The sequence below is a fragment of the Gallinula chloropus genome (assembly GCF_964237585.1).
Source record: "Gallinula chloropus genome assembly, chromosome: 1".
Classification (NCBI taxonomy): domain Eukaryota; kingdom Metazoa; phylum Chordata; class Aves; order Gruiformes; family Rallidae; genus Gallinula; species Gallinula chloropus.
In genome coordinates this window covers 92,472,641-92,487,528 of record NC_140085.1, presented here as the reverse complement: position 1 = coordinate 92,487,528, position 14,888 = coordinate 92,472,641, and the positions used below count along the sequence as shown (strand labels likewise).

The following is a 14,888-nucleotide window of genomic DNA, read 5'->3' as shown; positions in this document are numbered from 1 at the left end:
TTGTTATCCAATAAAACAACATTTGTCAATAAAGAGGTTCCCCTCCTGATCAAAAGTGAGATTTCTGTGCACACTTCAGGCATTAACTGGAGGGACACTGTAAACTGAAGCTCTGGGTAGGAGCTCTTCAGCAGCTTCTCAGAGTACAGAAAGATAAAGTGAACTGCATGCCTAAAAGCTTGCTGCTGATGCAGTCCCACTTTGTACTGCACAGTCCCTCCCCCACTAACAGCACACTTCTGACCACTCACCGAGCAAATGCAGCTCTGTAATCTGGAGGAAAATTATGACTTTCCCCCTCCAACATCCACCCCTCCAGTTATTTCAGTTTCCTCCTAAAATAACAAACTCAGTCTGCTCACCAAAAGGTCAGACAAGTGTCAGGTCAGCACAAGTATTTGGAGTGTGACACTCCTACAGCATGAACTAACACCTTGCTGGAGCCTGACTCACCCAGCAGCAGCCTTCAAAAGGCTAAATGCTAGAATTACCCAATTTCCTCCCAAAAGCAAATGGGCATTCTCCTCCTCTGCTATAAGTAAATAAATAAAACCAGATATGCCAAATGCTTTTTAGCATTAGCTTCATATGTGTATAAGAACATACTTTAAAAAAAAATAAACACAATTAGCTGGAAATAAGATGAAAGAGTAAGTCAGCATGACTAGTTTGCTCTATGGAACATCTCTGACCTTTTTCCATTCAAAAAATTAATTAAAATGTACACTTAACCGTACAGTGCATATCTTATCACCATGTTCCAGTATGTAAAAGGTAGCTATAAAGAAGATAAAGACTCCTTTTTTGTAAGGAGTCACATTGAAAAGACAGGGGGTGATGGGTGCAAGTTACTCCTGGAGAGATTCCAACAGGACTCTTGAGGAAAAATTTTCACAATGAGAACAATCATTCATCGGAATAATCTCACCACGGAAGTGGTGGATTCCCCAACAGTGGGCACTGTTTAGATCTGGCTGGACAGGGTGCTAGCCCACAACAAGCTTCTGCCAAGAAGCGCTAGACCAGATGATCCTCAAGGATCCTCTTCCAATCTGGTATTCTACGATCCCTTGATTCTGTGCTATATTCCCCAGTCCTTTTGTGCATTTACCTACAGCATTCATGACATCCAAATGCATTTTCATGTCTCTGAGATGTACAAAAGTTATGTGAAAACAGAGTAAAGTTTCTGAAATGAAGCAAGACCAGTGCAAGAACCAAGCAGAATTGAAAACCATAAAATTTCTCCAACCAATGCCTTCACGTAAGTGAAAGTTTCAAGATGCTGTCAAAACATTCACTCCCACCACTTTCTCCCAAGCGTATGATCAAAGTGACAGTTCCTGTGACATTCTCTGATTGCCTGCCACGAAGTGATGAACTTGCGCCTTGCAATTCTGAAAGCACTATGCCTAATCAGTAATTCCGCCAAGGAGGAAAAATCTCCACTTCTCTAAACAAACAAAAAAAACCAACCCCAACCCCGCCTATCCCAGATTCCAGGCTCTCACCCCTATATAAACTTCTACATACTTCGGGCACGTCAAAGTTTATTTTCACAGCAAGCAGAGTCCCCCTTTATCCGCCTCCTGGCTCGCACCACTTCACACTGAGCCTGCGGAGGAAAAACCCAGGGGTCCCCCCCGGCCCCGGCTGCCTCCCCCTGAAACGGGATGTTGTTCAAGTCGACAAACCCCACCACACCCTCCAATTTCGGGCTGCTCTTGTGCCCCCAAGCTAACCTCCGCAGCACAGCGGCTCTCCCGCCCGTCCCCTCAGTCGCGCCCCGCCCGGGTGAAGCCCTCCCGCCTTCTGCTCCCCCAGGGGCCGGAGCTCGGGTGCGGCGGGGGTCGGCCCAGGCCCTACAAACCTCCCCGCACCTGGGGCGGGGGGGCGTAGAGGCTGCCTGAGGGAGAACCCACGCTTCCCAACGGCGGGGCGGGGTGGGGAGGAAAGAGGGTTTCGAGAAGGGGGCTCCTCTTTCGCCCTTTGTTGGCCAGGAAGGGGGCAGCTTCGGGCTGTGGGCTGATATGCCGCGGGGCTAGGGAGGAACGGGGGACGACACGACCAGAGGGGGAAGCTCCCTCTCCCCGCAGGAAGGTCCCGGAGGGCAGGTCTCCCTCGCCCGCCCGGCCGCCTCCCCTCTCCCCCGCCGCCTGGCCGCGGGGCTCACCCGCCGCCGCCCTGCCCGCCCGCTCTCGCGCTCACCTTTCTGCGCCCCGGTGCCCTGAGGCGGCGGCAGCAGCAGCAGCAGCAGGAGGAGGAGGAGGCTGAAGCGGAGCAGCGAGCCCGCACGCCGGGGCCCCGCGGGGAGCGGCCGCCCCGGGTTCACCATGCCCCGCGGCGTGGCCGGCGCGGCCGGCAGTCCGAGGGCATCGCGGGCTGCGGGGCGGCCGGGCCGGGCCGGGCCGCGTCTCTGCCCTGCGCCCCGCGGCCGCCAGCGGGACGCGCCTGCGAGCCAGCCAGCCAGCGCGCGCCGCCAGCCGCCCCCTGCAACCGGCCCAACCGCTTCCGGGTGCGCGGCGCGGCCCCCGGCGGCGGCGGGGCTGCCCCGCTTCCTGCCGCCCCCCGCCCGCCGACCACAGGCAGCCCGAGGCGCCGGGGGAGCCGCGGCGTCCCGCCGGCTCTGGGCGGGGGATGCCCCCGGTGGCGGCTCCGGCCCCCGCAGAGCGTGGCGCCCCCTCCCCGTCCCTAACCGCGCCCTGGGCGCTCCGAGGGAGGACGGGCGGCGCCTCCGGGGCGGCCTGCGCGGAGTTAACGGCCCCGATACTGAGCCCCTGGGAATCAACCCCTAAATTTCCTCTTTACTCCACCTCCGTCCTCCTCGACGAGTGTGCCAAGAATTTCTCACTTTTTTTTCTTCCCCACCCCCCCACCCCCCCCCAAATTAGAGATTAAGCGAGGCAAAATTGCCTGGAAAACCAAAACTCCTTGGAAACACGAGTATTCCTGTTGTTGCTAGAAGAGGACAAGCCGGTGTCGTACATCTCTGCACAGAAACACAAATTTGGTGCCAGAAAAGCAAGGGATCGGCTAAGAAGTCCCAAGACTGTGCAGTTCTAGTTCTGTTATCTAGCTTTTGAGCGTTTGTGGTCCGTAATCAGAGAGGCTTCATTCAGGAGACTGAATTCACCCATGGGAATTAGTTTTTTGTTTTAAAAACAGAAGGAACTTTAAAGTCTTACAACAAGGTGAGATGGCACCTTTGGAGAGACTGGGTAGTTGTTACTGTACTGAATCAGTTCCCTATGGTTGTCAGGAAAGGGTATTTTGCAGGGAAGAGCAGCCTAAGCACTGGTAGGATTAAAGATGGCACCGTCATCATCATGGAAGGGAGCACCTCATCCCATGCCTTTCTGTGGAAGATGAAATTAATACATTTTTCACATGCTGATGAAAAGTTGTCAGGTCTGCACTTCCACAGCCACGGTCCCAGCCTTGTGTCCTGCTTGCAAGGTCTGCAGGATGAGCACACACAAGGATACCATTTCACATGTCTTTCAGCATCAGATTCAAAACCTTCTCGCTTCCCCAGCGACCACGCTCAGTCTCACTGCAGGGCTCCACAGCTTTCAAAGACTGACCTCTCTTCTAGATGTTCACCCTTTCTTCTCTGGAAGGATTGTTGCAGGTCAGCCCCATGTCCTGGTGGTATTCAGCTGCAGCAGTCTTAAGGAAGAAATGGTTCTCCACTTCCTGTCCCAAACTGGTAGCGCTTTCCTGGCCAGTGATGTTCTGTGCTGACCACACCAAAATGGCAGGAAGAGCATCTCAAGAGTCACAGAGTCACAGAACGTTAGGAGTTGGAAGGGACCTCAAAAGAGCATCTAGTCCAACCTCCCTGCCAGAGCAGGGTCACCTAGACTAAATCACACAGGAACACATCTGAATGTCTCCAGAGAGGGAGACTCCACAGCCTCTCTGGGCAGCCTGTGCCAGTGCTCCTCACAGTGAAAAAGTTCCTCCTTATATTCACATGGAACCTCCTATGCTCCAGCTTGTACCCATTACCCCTTGTCCTATCATTGGATATCATTGAGAAGAGCCTGGCTCCGTCCTCCTGACTCTTACCCTTTACATATTTATAAACATTAATAAGATGATCCCTCACCCTTCTCCAAGCTAGAGAGGCACAGCTCCCTCAGCCTTTCCTCATAAGGAAGGTGTTCCAATCCCTTAATTATCTTGGTGTCCCTGCACTGGACTTTTTCAAGGAATTCTGTGTCCTTGAACTAGAGGGGCTCAGCACTGGACACAATATTCCAGATGTGGTCTCACCAGGGCAGAGTAGAGGGGGAGAGAACCTCTCTTGACCTACTAACCACACCTCTTCTAATACACCTCAGGATGCCATTGGCCTTCTTGGCCATGAGGGCACGTTGCTGGCTCATGGTCATCCTGCTGTCCACCAGGACTCCCAGGTCCATCTCACCTAAGCTTCTCTCCAGTCTCACCCAATCCACACAGAGTTGCTCAAAGGGCTATTTAGATGAGGTTTGCTAACTGTGTAAACATTACTGTCCCTTGTTAAGGTGCTGAAAACGAACAATGTCTAAGTCTGTTCTCAGGGCTTATTAAGGCTTTTTTTCACAAAGAAACATGAAGCGTGTCCTCTCCCTTTTCTTGAGCATATCAACCATACCACTTGTGCCAAATCAGGGAAGAATCCAGGACAGATTTGGTTGCTCAGACTGAAAAGAGCAAAATTCTGATGCACATATTTCACTTGTTTGGCCCACAGTTGTGCCACAGCTGCCAGGAGGTGGCTTCTCATATATTTAGAGAGTGCTAAACATGAGCATTTTAATACATTTCATAGTTTATCCCCTTTTGAAACCCTTTAGCAACACAAGAAGCGAATCCAATGAAAGCAAAGTCAATGAAAGTGTATCTCAGATGAGGCTGGTTTAAGTCAGCTTGTAAGATGTAATAGTCACCAAGACATCCCGCAACACATAATGGAAGATGAATCGAAGGTAATTTATATGTGTTCCTTTGTCTTCCATTCACTAGACACAGAAGTCTGTACCACAGATCACGTGAAGCAGTTATATCACTAAAATAACATCCTCTCTGTACTACAGAGAGCACATTCCTAAGATCATTAATCATTAGTGGTATTTGTTGTGTACTGGAAAAATCACTCCTTGAATAATTTGTGGCTTAGTAGTGCCATGCATTAACAGGAGCATCTGAACATCCTACACATAAATCAATAAGAGTCCCTGGTGGACCTGACAGAGGTTTCCTTCTGTGTTATTTTCTGTTCTGAAGGTTGTGTGGGCTGTTTTGTCAGCTTGATTTGACTGTTCTAAAGGTTCTTATTTGTTCATGCAGAAAGGATATTTGGGTCTCTGAGAGGGCTGGGAAAAGGAGCGTGAAAACTTGCAGAATTCCTAGAAGCAACCAGAGATGGAATTTGCCTAATCTCTCCTGGAAGTTTGTCCTGAAGCCACATTACCTGACCACAAATGGTTTTTGTGGAGCCCTAGTAGGTTACATATTTTGCGAAGGGAACACCATCCTGATGGAAGTGGTGACAAACTATGAAAGGTTATACACCCTAAAAGCCTTAAAAATACATGGAATCTACAGAGACAAAGAATTAGGAATAGGGTTCCATCAGCAACACAACTGTTTGAATGGCTTGTCTTAATACATGTTTTTATATGCAATGAAAAAAATCTGAGGAATTAGATAAATCCAGATGCTCTCCCTGGCTTTCAGAATCCTCCTTCTTCTATGAAGATTTCAGCATAAAATGAGTTTAAATAGACCAGCTGCAGAATATTGCATTTGCAGTCCATGAGAGCTCCCAGGCAACTCCTCTAGGGGAAACAGAAATGTGTAATAAAGACTCTGTATTAGTTTGTCACTTAAAACCGTCCCTGTCATCAAATCAGAATAGATATAGAGTTAAATTATTATGGGAAGAAAATACAAATATAATACCATACAACAGAAATATAATAAGCCAAATTGTCAACACATCTTAAGAAATCAGCACAAATTATTTTTTTCAAGATGGTAAGACAAACAACTTCTTACTGCTGATAGAAGGAATGCTTAGCCAACAGAGCCTTTCTTTAATGTTTTCTTCCCACCACAAGTAACATCTAGAGGTAAATGAAACTATCATCTCCATCTGCTTCTCTCATTTTCCTTGAGAGGCTTCTGATGCTCAGGGTTTCTTTCCCACCGTGGCTCTCTAGCTTTTATATTCTTTTATTGCATCTCTAAAGCTGAATGCAGCTGGAGGGCAGGGCTCCTATTCAGAGGGAGCTCTGCAGTCTGGAGAAACAGACTGATGCAAAATTCCTGGAGACCCAACAAGAAGAATTGAAAGGTCTTGCATCTGGGAAGGAATAGCTCCATGCAACAGGCTGTTTGGCAGCAACTCTGCAGAAAAAGACCTGGGCATCCCAGTGGACAATTTAAATATTAGTCTGCATTGTGCCCTCACAGCATGGTGGCCAACAGCATTGGGTTTTGGGTTCCCTCCATTACAAGAACAACACTGACATAGGAGGCAGAGTCAATCAGTAGGCCTCCAAAACATTAAAAGGCTGAAGAACATAATGCACATGAAGAAGCTGAGAGAGCTGGACATCTTCAGCTTAGAGTGGAGACTCATAAAACGACAGAACAGTTTGGGTTGTAAGGGACTTCAAAGATCATCTAGTCTCAACTCCCCTACCATAAGCAGGGACACCCTTCACTAGACGAGGTTGCCCAAAGCCCCATTCAACCTGGCCTTCAACATAACCAGGGAGGGAGGAGACACAGCTCTTCTGGGCAACCTGCGCCAGGGCCTCACTGCCCTCATGGAGAAGAATTTATTCCTTATATGTAATCTAAATCTCCCCTTCTTCAGTTTAAAGCCATTATCCCTTGTCCTATCACTATGTTCCCTGATAAACAGCCCCTCTCCAGCTTTCTTGTATGCCCCCTCCAAGCAAAATGGTGCCTGATCTCGCAAACACTTCTACAATCCTGCAGTACGGTCTGTGACATTAGCTAAAGGCGTGCTACTAAAAGACTGCAGGATCTAGCATTTAGGATTTAGCTTTTGTTGCTCTTGGCTACTCATTTTTCTCTTGTGGGATTTCTAGTTTTTATCTTTCAGTAAAAAATCCTTCTACTCCTCTCTTCATTGTCATTTTCCTTTGTTCCCATTTTAATTGCCCATTAAGCTGATTTTTTAAGAATAACAACAAAGTCCCAGTTGCAGAATGGATTTGATTTCATCCTTTTAGAAAGGCAAATGAGTATTGATTGTGTATTATTCACATCAATGGATGTAATTAATCTCATCCCCAAAAACACATTTACAAAACCACCATGATATATTTACCTAAGATTAATTTTTAATTCCTTTCAGATAGGAGCCACATGATCATACATAAAGCAGATTTATTTGACACTCTAGAGTTGTTTGGTTGATGATTGGTTTGTGCTTTTAAAAGAGAATAAACACTTAACATTTAGATCTGGGTTATTTTGGTAAGAAACATCTGTTAATTTTACTGTGCCTAAAGTCATTATCAGGGAAAAACGGTAGCATAAATTTTAAGAACAATTTTCTTTAACATTTTTACTGCACCATATATGTGAAGCAATTCAGTGATGTGGGGAAAAAAAGAAGCTATTTTTTGCTTAAACATGGTAACATAAAGAAGGAAAATATTAGGGAGGATCTCACACTGTCTTGTACTCTTGAACAAGTTCATGTTTGTTGGATCAATGCCCAGGACTACCAAGATCCTTACAGTGAAAACATTTAGAAAATGTTAAGACGAATTGTTACAAGACAAATTGTGTCTTGTAACTATGGGCCTGGTCCTACTCTTAAGTAAAAGCAGTGTTTTGCAGTAATGAGCAGTCCAAATTCCCTTGATACAATGAATCCTGTGGCTCAGAGAAAGCTGAAGGAGAAGACTATGATTACTATAGGATGAATTCAGCACATAAGAACAGCCAGGATTTCAATCATGGATTTAGCTTCTGTGGGAATGAAGAGCACTCGTAAACTTAAGTCTGTAACTATTTTGCTGAATCAGGAACTGTGAGCCTGCTGCTTCAATTATTAACATACATTTCATCTCTGTTTTATAGTTAATGTGTTGTTCTCCGCATTCTTTTCAATATTTTACATTTTTGTCAGGACTTACGTTTCCTTTTTGTAGCTTTGCTGCTTTTATGCAAACCCCAGGTTGAAACAATCTTTCATGACCTATGCTCTTCTCTGCCTGTCTCCTTACTCATTCTTGCCTCTGAATTACTTTAGTCACTGTACCAAGTTGAGTTATGGTTTGATTTTATACTGATTTCTGCTCCTAATCTCATTGACCAGTACTAACTAGAAAAAATTTAGATGTCTGGGTCCTCAGAAGATACAGCTCTTTACTGATATATTTACATGCTTGAGGAGAACAGGTCATGTTTACAAAATTAGGAAAATAATTAAAAGCACTCTGTGTTTCACCCTTATGTAGGTGAAAGAAAGAATTTAAGTGTCATGTGTTTCAGGCCTTTATATCCAGAACATACTGTCTCCATACATCAATGTCAGAGAACAACACAGCATGCAGTTGTAATACATTTGTGCCTGATGCTCTGCACAGGGGAGCCTCAGATGTAAACAGAAACTTGAGGTGAAACTATAATGCTATAATCTGGGACCTGTGAGGACAATGTCTGGAAACTAAGATCCCAAAAGATGAACTTCAAGCAAAATTTTCTCTGTCCAAAAATAGAGGCATTTTTCTGGTTTTGTGGATGAGATTAGTAACTCCTTAGCAAATAAAGTCAGGTTTCTTCAAAGGTTTAGACTTTGCCTACTCTTAAAATTGTGAATCAGAGCAGGAACATGTTATCAGCTCTATTTCTTCCATGTAAATAATTTGGAGAGCAGCCTATTTTCTTTTGGTCTGATTGATTTTAGTCTCACTGAATCAAACTGAGCTAAACTTCAACTACATCAGTACTGTGATAAGTAAAATGATTTGTAATGAAAAGAAGAGAATAAAAAAGTGAAAATATATTCCAGGGGAAAAAAAACAACACAAAAACAGATCAATGCTAAAAACCTGGTAGTATCTTTAGTATAAATTTAAGTAATGTTCTGCTAATTGAGAGCCCTAATAGGTGCTGATGAAATACAGTTAGAACTGCAGGCAAAAATGACTCAGCTTCAAGAAAACTGGTGTAGCATTTAACTGAAAGAGAAGAGAATTATAAATTTAAATGGGAGGAAGCCTGAAAATATTGAAAGCTTTAGAAGAAATATTGTACTATACTCATAAAGGCATATGTGTAAATGAGAGAACATGATCTAACTGAAAGAAGAAATAGGGCTGTTTATATGAAATCCAATCTTTAAACACAGGAATAATGCTTATCCCTGGAGAATGGCATTGCCAGTTACTATAAAACCCAAGAAATTTGGGTTGGTTTGTGTTGTTGCCAGCACTTGGATGTTGGCAAGCAATGACTGTGCTTGAGTTTTGAGAATCAAAATCCAAATTCAAAAGAAAAAATAAAAGAGAGATAAAAGATGTTGCAAAAGAGTAAGTCTTAGGACATTATGACTGTTGAAATAATTTTAAAAGATGGCTCAGATCAATGAGAAAGTTTGGTAAAAACAAAAGATAGAAGAAAGATTCATACTCTCTGGGCCAGCATCTTAAAACAGCATTGTGTTTTTAGCCTTAGTGTTCTTTGAAATTTATGACTGTCAGTACTCAGTTCCCTAGCCCCTTCCCATTTCCAGATGCACAAGGCAAATATACCACACACTCCCCTTAAAGTGCAATGCCACAGCTTCTCTGCTGACACGTGCCCCAGTGGGCTTCATGCAAGATTTCATTGTCACAGTTTTGCGTAGCTGTGCTGCCGAGATGGCTTCTGCAAGCAGCAGCTAGAAGCTCTCTGCAGGCCCCAGACTGTAAACATCGGCCAACTCAAGGCCGGAGTTGCTGCTGACCAAGGCTGAGCCAATCGGCGATGGTCACAGCACCTCTGTGAATCACATATAGGAGAAAAAAAACTACAGGCAGGTGCATTTTGCCACCAGAGAAGGGAGTGAGAAGGTGTAACATGCTGTGCGGACACCAAGGCAAGGGAAGAAGGAGAGGTGGGGAGAATGAGGCACCCCGGGTGCTGGAGAGAGAGATTCCCCAGCAACCCGTGGAGAAGACCATGGTGGAGCGGGTGTCCCCTCGCAGCCCATGGATAAGGACAGGGAGCAGAGACCATCTACAGCCTGTGAAGAGACCGAGCTGGGGGACTTGTGACTCTTTAGGGGACCAGGCCGGAGCAGTCTGGGCCCAAAGGTCAGCATCCCATGGAAGGGAGCCACACTGAGGCATGTGGTGAGGAGATGACTCCCCTATAGAAAGGACTCACGCTGGAGAAGTTCATGGAGGACTATCTCCTGTGGGTGGAACCCCACGGTGCTGCAGGAGAAGGGGGTGTGTATGGAATACCCCCCCAGCTAAGAAGGAAAACAACTTGGGAGGAACGGACTGAAAACCCCTTTATGATTAAAGTCTGTGAAGAAGGGAGGGATGGGGGAAAGTAGAAGTATTAAGATCTGGAGGAGGAAAGCAACTTGTGAAGAATTGACCAGAATCCCACTCCCTAGTCCCTGCCCCTCCCCGCACCATGTTGGCAGGCGTAAGAAGGGTGATGAAGTGTAAGTCTGCTAAGAAGGGAGGGGTGGGGGGAAGGTGCTTTAAGACCTGGCCACACTTCTCATTACCCGACTCTGGTTCACTGGGTGTGTAGTTGTAGTGTAATAAATTACTTTTCCTTTATTCTGTGTTGACTCTGTTTTGCCCATGACACTAATTGGAGAGTGATCCCTCTGTCCTTATCTCGAGTCCTAAGCCTCACAATATATATTTTGTCCCTTTTTTGGGCTGAAAAGGGGAGTGAGCGAGCGGCTCTGCTGGGAATTTGGCTTCTAGCCAGGGCCAAACCACCACATTCATGAAAAAGATGTTAGTTGCTGGGTGAGATTGCAACCTGGTAGTGTCAATCTCTCCTTCTGTGAATGAGATGTGACTTATACAAATGTTAGTGAAAATTGATTTGCAGGGACTCATGAAGAACTTGGATAGCCAGCTGTGGCAGACGGGAAGAAAAAGGTTCACTAAATCATATTTTATGGGCAAACTTAAAGGGAAAGGGATTACCGTATTGAACATCAGAAGGTGAGCGCTGTAGCTGACAGGCTTCCTGAAAGGAGGCACAGCCACACAAATATCCTGGCCTGAATGTGCATGTACAGTAGTTCTGCTAAAAGTGGTAGAAGAGACATGGCAACCTAGCCTGCTTTAGCAAAAATGGAAGGTAGGAATTCTGGTCAAAAAAGTTGAGTAGGAGTATGGTCAATACTTTCTAAATGTTAGGAATAAAAGCCTGCAGTTGTTTATGTGTTGAGAAAAAAAAGTGTGCCTTGCCATGGAAACTGGAAATATATTCTAAGCAGAATGGCTTCATAAAATGTTGCAGATCAGAAGGGTCTTTTCCTGAGGTTTGGTGCTTAACATAAAGCAAGTACATGGTTATATCTCAATGTAAGCAGAAATCTCCCGGCTTAGAGTCCAGTTTGGGACTGGGGGAAGGGAAAAATGGGGATGGTTTTGGTGGCAAGTTATATACTGAAATATGAAGTCCAGTCTCTTAAATAACTTTACAGCAAAGGGAGGAGGGAGATGAGCTAGAAGAAACATTTCTTTCACCAAGGCCAGGAAATCCTCCTGTAGCCTCTCATACAAATTGCAATAATGATGGTCAATCAGCAATGCTAGTATTTTCCTTTTGTCCCTTCCAGTATACCTAGGCAGCACTAGGACCTTCATTGGTATGCCATTGTGCAGAGAGTTCCCTACAATGTATTTTATATTTCAGTAACTGATTTACATTCAGTCTGCAATAAAGGTCAGAAGATCACCTCTATTATGCAAATGAATGCATGGAGACAGCAAAGAAGTCAGTAACTTGAGGTGTCAGAAGGAGTATGTGCCATTCTGTTGAGGGTGCTGCTTCTCTCTACCCCTTGAACTTTCAGTAGCTTTCTTGATTGTAAATTCGTATTCAATGGGAATGGTTCAGTCAACTGAAACGTGATGACTTTGTTTAGAAACCATGGTATATCACAACTGAGAGTCAGTTTACACAGGTAAGGATACACCATGGATATAAAAGGTGTTCAGTAACTAAAAGCCTTGTTACCTTTAGGCTTCTGGTGCCTATAAACTCTCAGTAGTTTAAACAAACAGGCTTAAAGTGCATTGGTTGTTAAGCCAGAGAAGGAGTTCTTTTAATGAAATTCAAGGAACTAGGATATCTATCCTTAGGGATAGAAATATAAACAACCTACATGTGACTATCAGGAAAATAGACTTAATACAGAAGATGGCCTAGCTGTATTTATATGTCTTTGTTTTATATTTGTCTTTTTAGAGAGGTGAATGAAATATTGAATTAAATATTACTCATATTTAGTCTTCAAAAGCAGAGAGTGAACATGGCTGTCCACAGCTGAATCCATTCTTTTCAGCTTAAATTAAATAACCAAATTCCCAGGAATCTGTGGGACAAGAATAGCTGTAACGAAAAGGTTTTTCTGACCAGCAGAATATTGTCAATATAATTGTGCCATTCTAGCTGAAGTAACTTATATTCAAACTTTTTATACCATAAAAATGATAATATCATAGTTACGGTATTCAAATATTGTAAATACTCAAAATTATTTTATAAAATCTCATTTGAAGGGTGTATACTGGGTATCAATAGGGATTAAGCTGGGAGCTGCTCCCTGAGCCTTAGAGATGGCTGTAAGACTTTAGAGTATTGTGTATATTAATATCTTGCATCCACTGAAATAGATTCAGTTTTACCTGTATAGGATTAACATGTAGGTTTTCTATTTTCTTTTTATTTTTGGCTAGAATGGAGGAAGAATTTTTTTTAAAAAAACCCTTTCCTCATGGGAATAAATAAATTATTATATTAATAATTGCACATATATAAGTATAGAAAATTAATATGCTAATACAATAAATTAAATTAATAAAACCATTGGATTCTCAGAAGGCAGGGACATAATACTAGTTCTATCTGGAAGAGTAGTATATCCAAAAGCTTTGTCCTAGAACAACAGATAATGTAGGCTTTGTAAATTATGTGAGAAGAACCCAAGAACCCTGGTTCTGGAGACTTCCTGAACTTTGGGAAACTTTGGATCTGACTCAAACTTTGTAGCACAGACACATTTCTGAAATCTGTATCTAGGCACTTGATTCTCTTTTGCCACTGCTAAACAGGCGTAGTTCTACTTCAGAGGGTTCGTGTTCGAAGTTTAGCTCATGTTAAAGGAAAATGCTTATGTGTGGCTTATCATCTCTTCTCTTGCTAACATTTCCTTTTATCCTAGGGCTGCTTACCCAGAGTTTTTTGAAGAACTGTGCCCTTCAGGCGGGGAGTTTGTGGTTTCCATTTCAGACCTAGAGAGGGCTTTGTGTGCCTGAAACGTTCTTTTGTTACATCCCATTTGCTTGATGAAAAGACGATAGTGACCTTGCCTGCGTGCCTACTGAGAGCAAATGCAAGGTATAATGAGAACAACTCACAACTGGTTCAACCTGGAAGCCCTCACAGGAAAAGTTGCTCTTAGAGTCAGCAGACACTTTGCCTATTCTGACACATCAGGTTTTGGCCCTGTACTGCTAATATAAAGCCCCTCCCAGAAGACCTGAATCAAAATATCTAAGTGTAATCAGTATCATATTTTTATATAAAACAGACTAAAGGACACTATTTGACCTTTTGGTAACTGACCTACTAACAAAAGCAAGGTCTCATGGAATTTACCTCTTCATGCTCAGTGTGGGGCAACATGCCAGTATAACATCTGCTTAGTGTTCATTGCAAAGCAAATGTACAATGCTGACACCATTAATCAGCTTGTCCAAGTGAATAAAATGTCAAAAGCTGATGTAAGAAAGCTTGGCTTTAAAAGCAAACATTTCATATGGATCTGCATGGGTCCATCTAATGATGGATTAGTTAAACCTGTGAGATGAAGAATGACTCCAACCTGATGTTTGAGGAGGGGAATGAATGTAAATCTAACAGTGTACAACAGAAAGTTCAGAAAGAAATTAGAGATATGGGAACTAGTTCTACCAAAATCAATCACTTAACCATAGCTGCCTCTAACTTCACTATGTGATATTAAACAGAATGAATAAAAATTGTTTTATTTTGAGTCCTATCCACAGGTTGCAAGCTGTGCCTTAGCAGTAAGTTTTTTCATTCACACAACTGCTAAGCAGTGGGGCATGTCTTCCTCCTTCCCTTCTTTTGCTGAGCCACAGATAGGAACAGTACCTAAAAGGCAGAAATTATCTGGAATTCATCTCAGTGGAATAGGTGCAAAGCAGTGCAGATATACTTGAAATCTGGGCTTAAATTGTGAGTGAAAACTGAGGACCAGTTAGTAAAGGTTGCTGTTACTTCCTTATTTAATGAGAAGTAGAATATCTGTCAAGGAAAGAGGTAGGAAACACAGACACATGGAAGCTACAGATGGAAAAAATCTCTGCTAGCGAGCTTTAAAATGCAGGACCTATTCTATTGCTTTGTCAAATCTGCTTTTAACAGTACAAGGCTTTTCTGTTTCCAAGATTCTCTTTGGAAGATGTCTCTGGATTGTAATACATTTTGGTCTCTATATTTTTTCCTGATATGCATTGTTTGTTTCTAAACCTAAATTTCTTCCCACACTTACTAGTGCACCCCTTTGTAACATAAAAAAACCATTCACCTCCCTCAGTAGCCTTTGCTGCTTTTATTTTGGAGTCAGATTCTATTAT

General features: G+C 43.7%; 1 protein-coding gene across 1 annotated transcript in view; it reads right to left on the bottom strand.

The window, feature by feature from the left end:
* DCBLD2 (discoidin, CUB and LCCL domain containing 2) overlaps positions 1-2,335 on the bottom strand; it is a gene marked incomplete at both ends in the record, with an annotated part of 50,557 nt that extends 48,222 nt beyond the window's left edge. Inside the window, one exon of the mRNA XM_084265060.1 lies at positions 2,209-2,335. Within this exon, the coding sequence (XP_084121186.1) occupies positions 2,209-2,335 (127 nt within the window). The remainder of the gene's footprint in view (positions 1-2,208) is intronic.
* Positions 2,336-14,888: the final 12,553 nt, after the last annotated feature.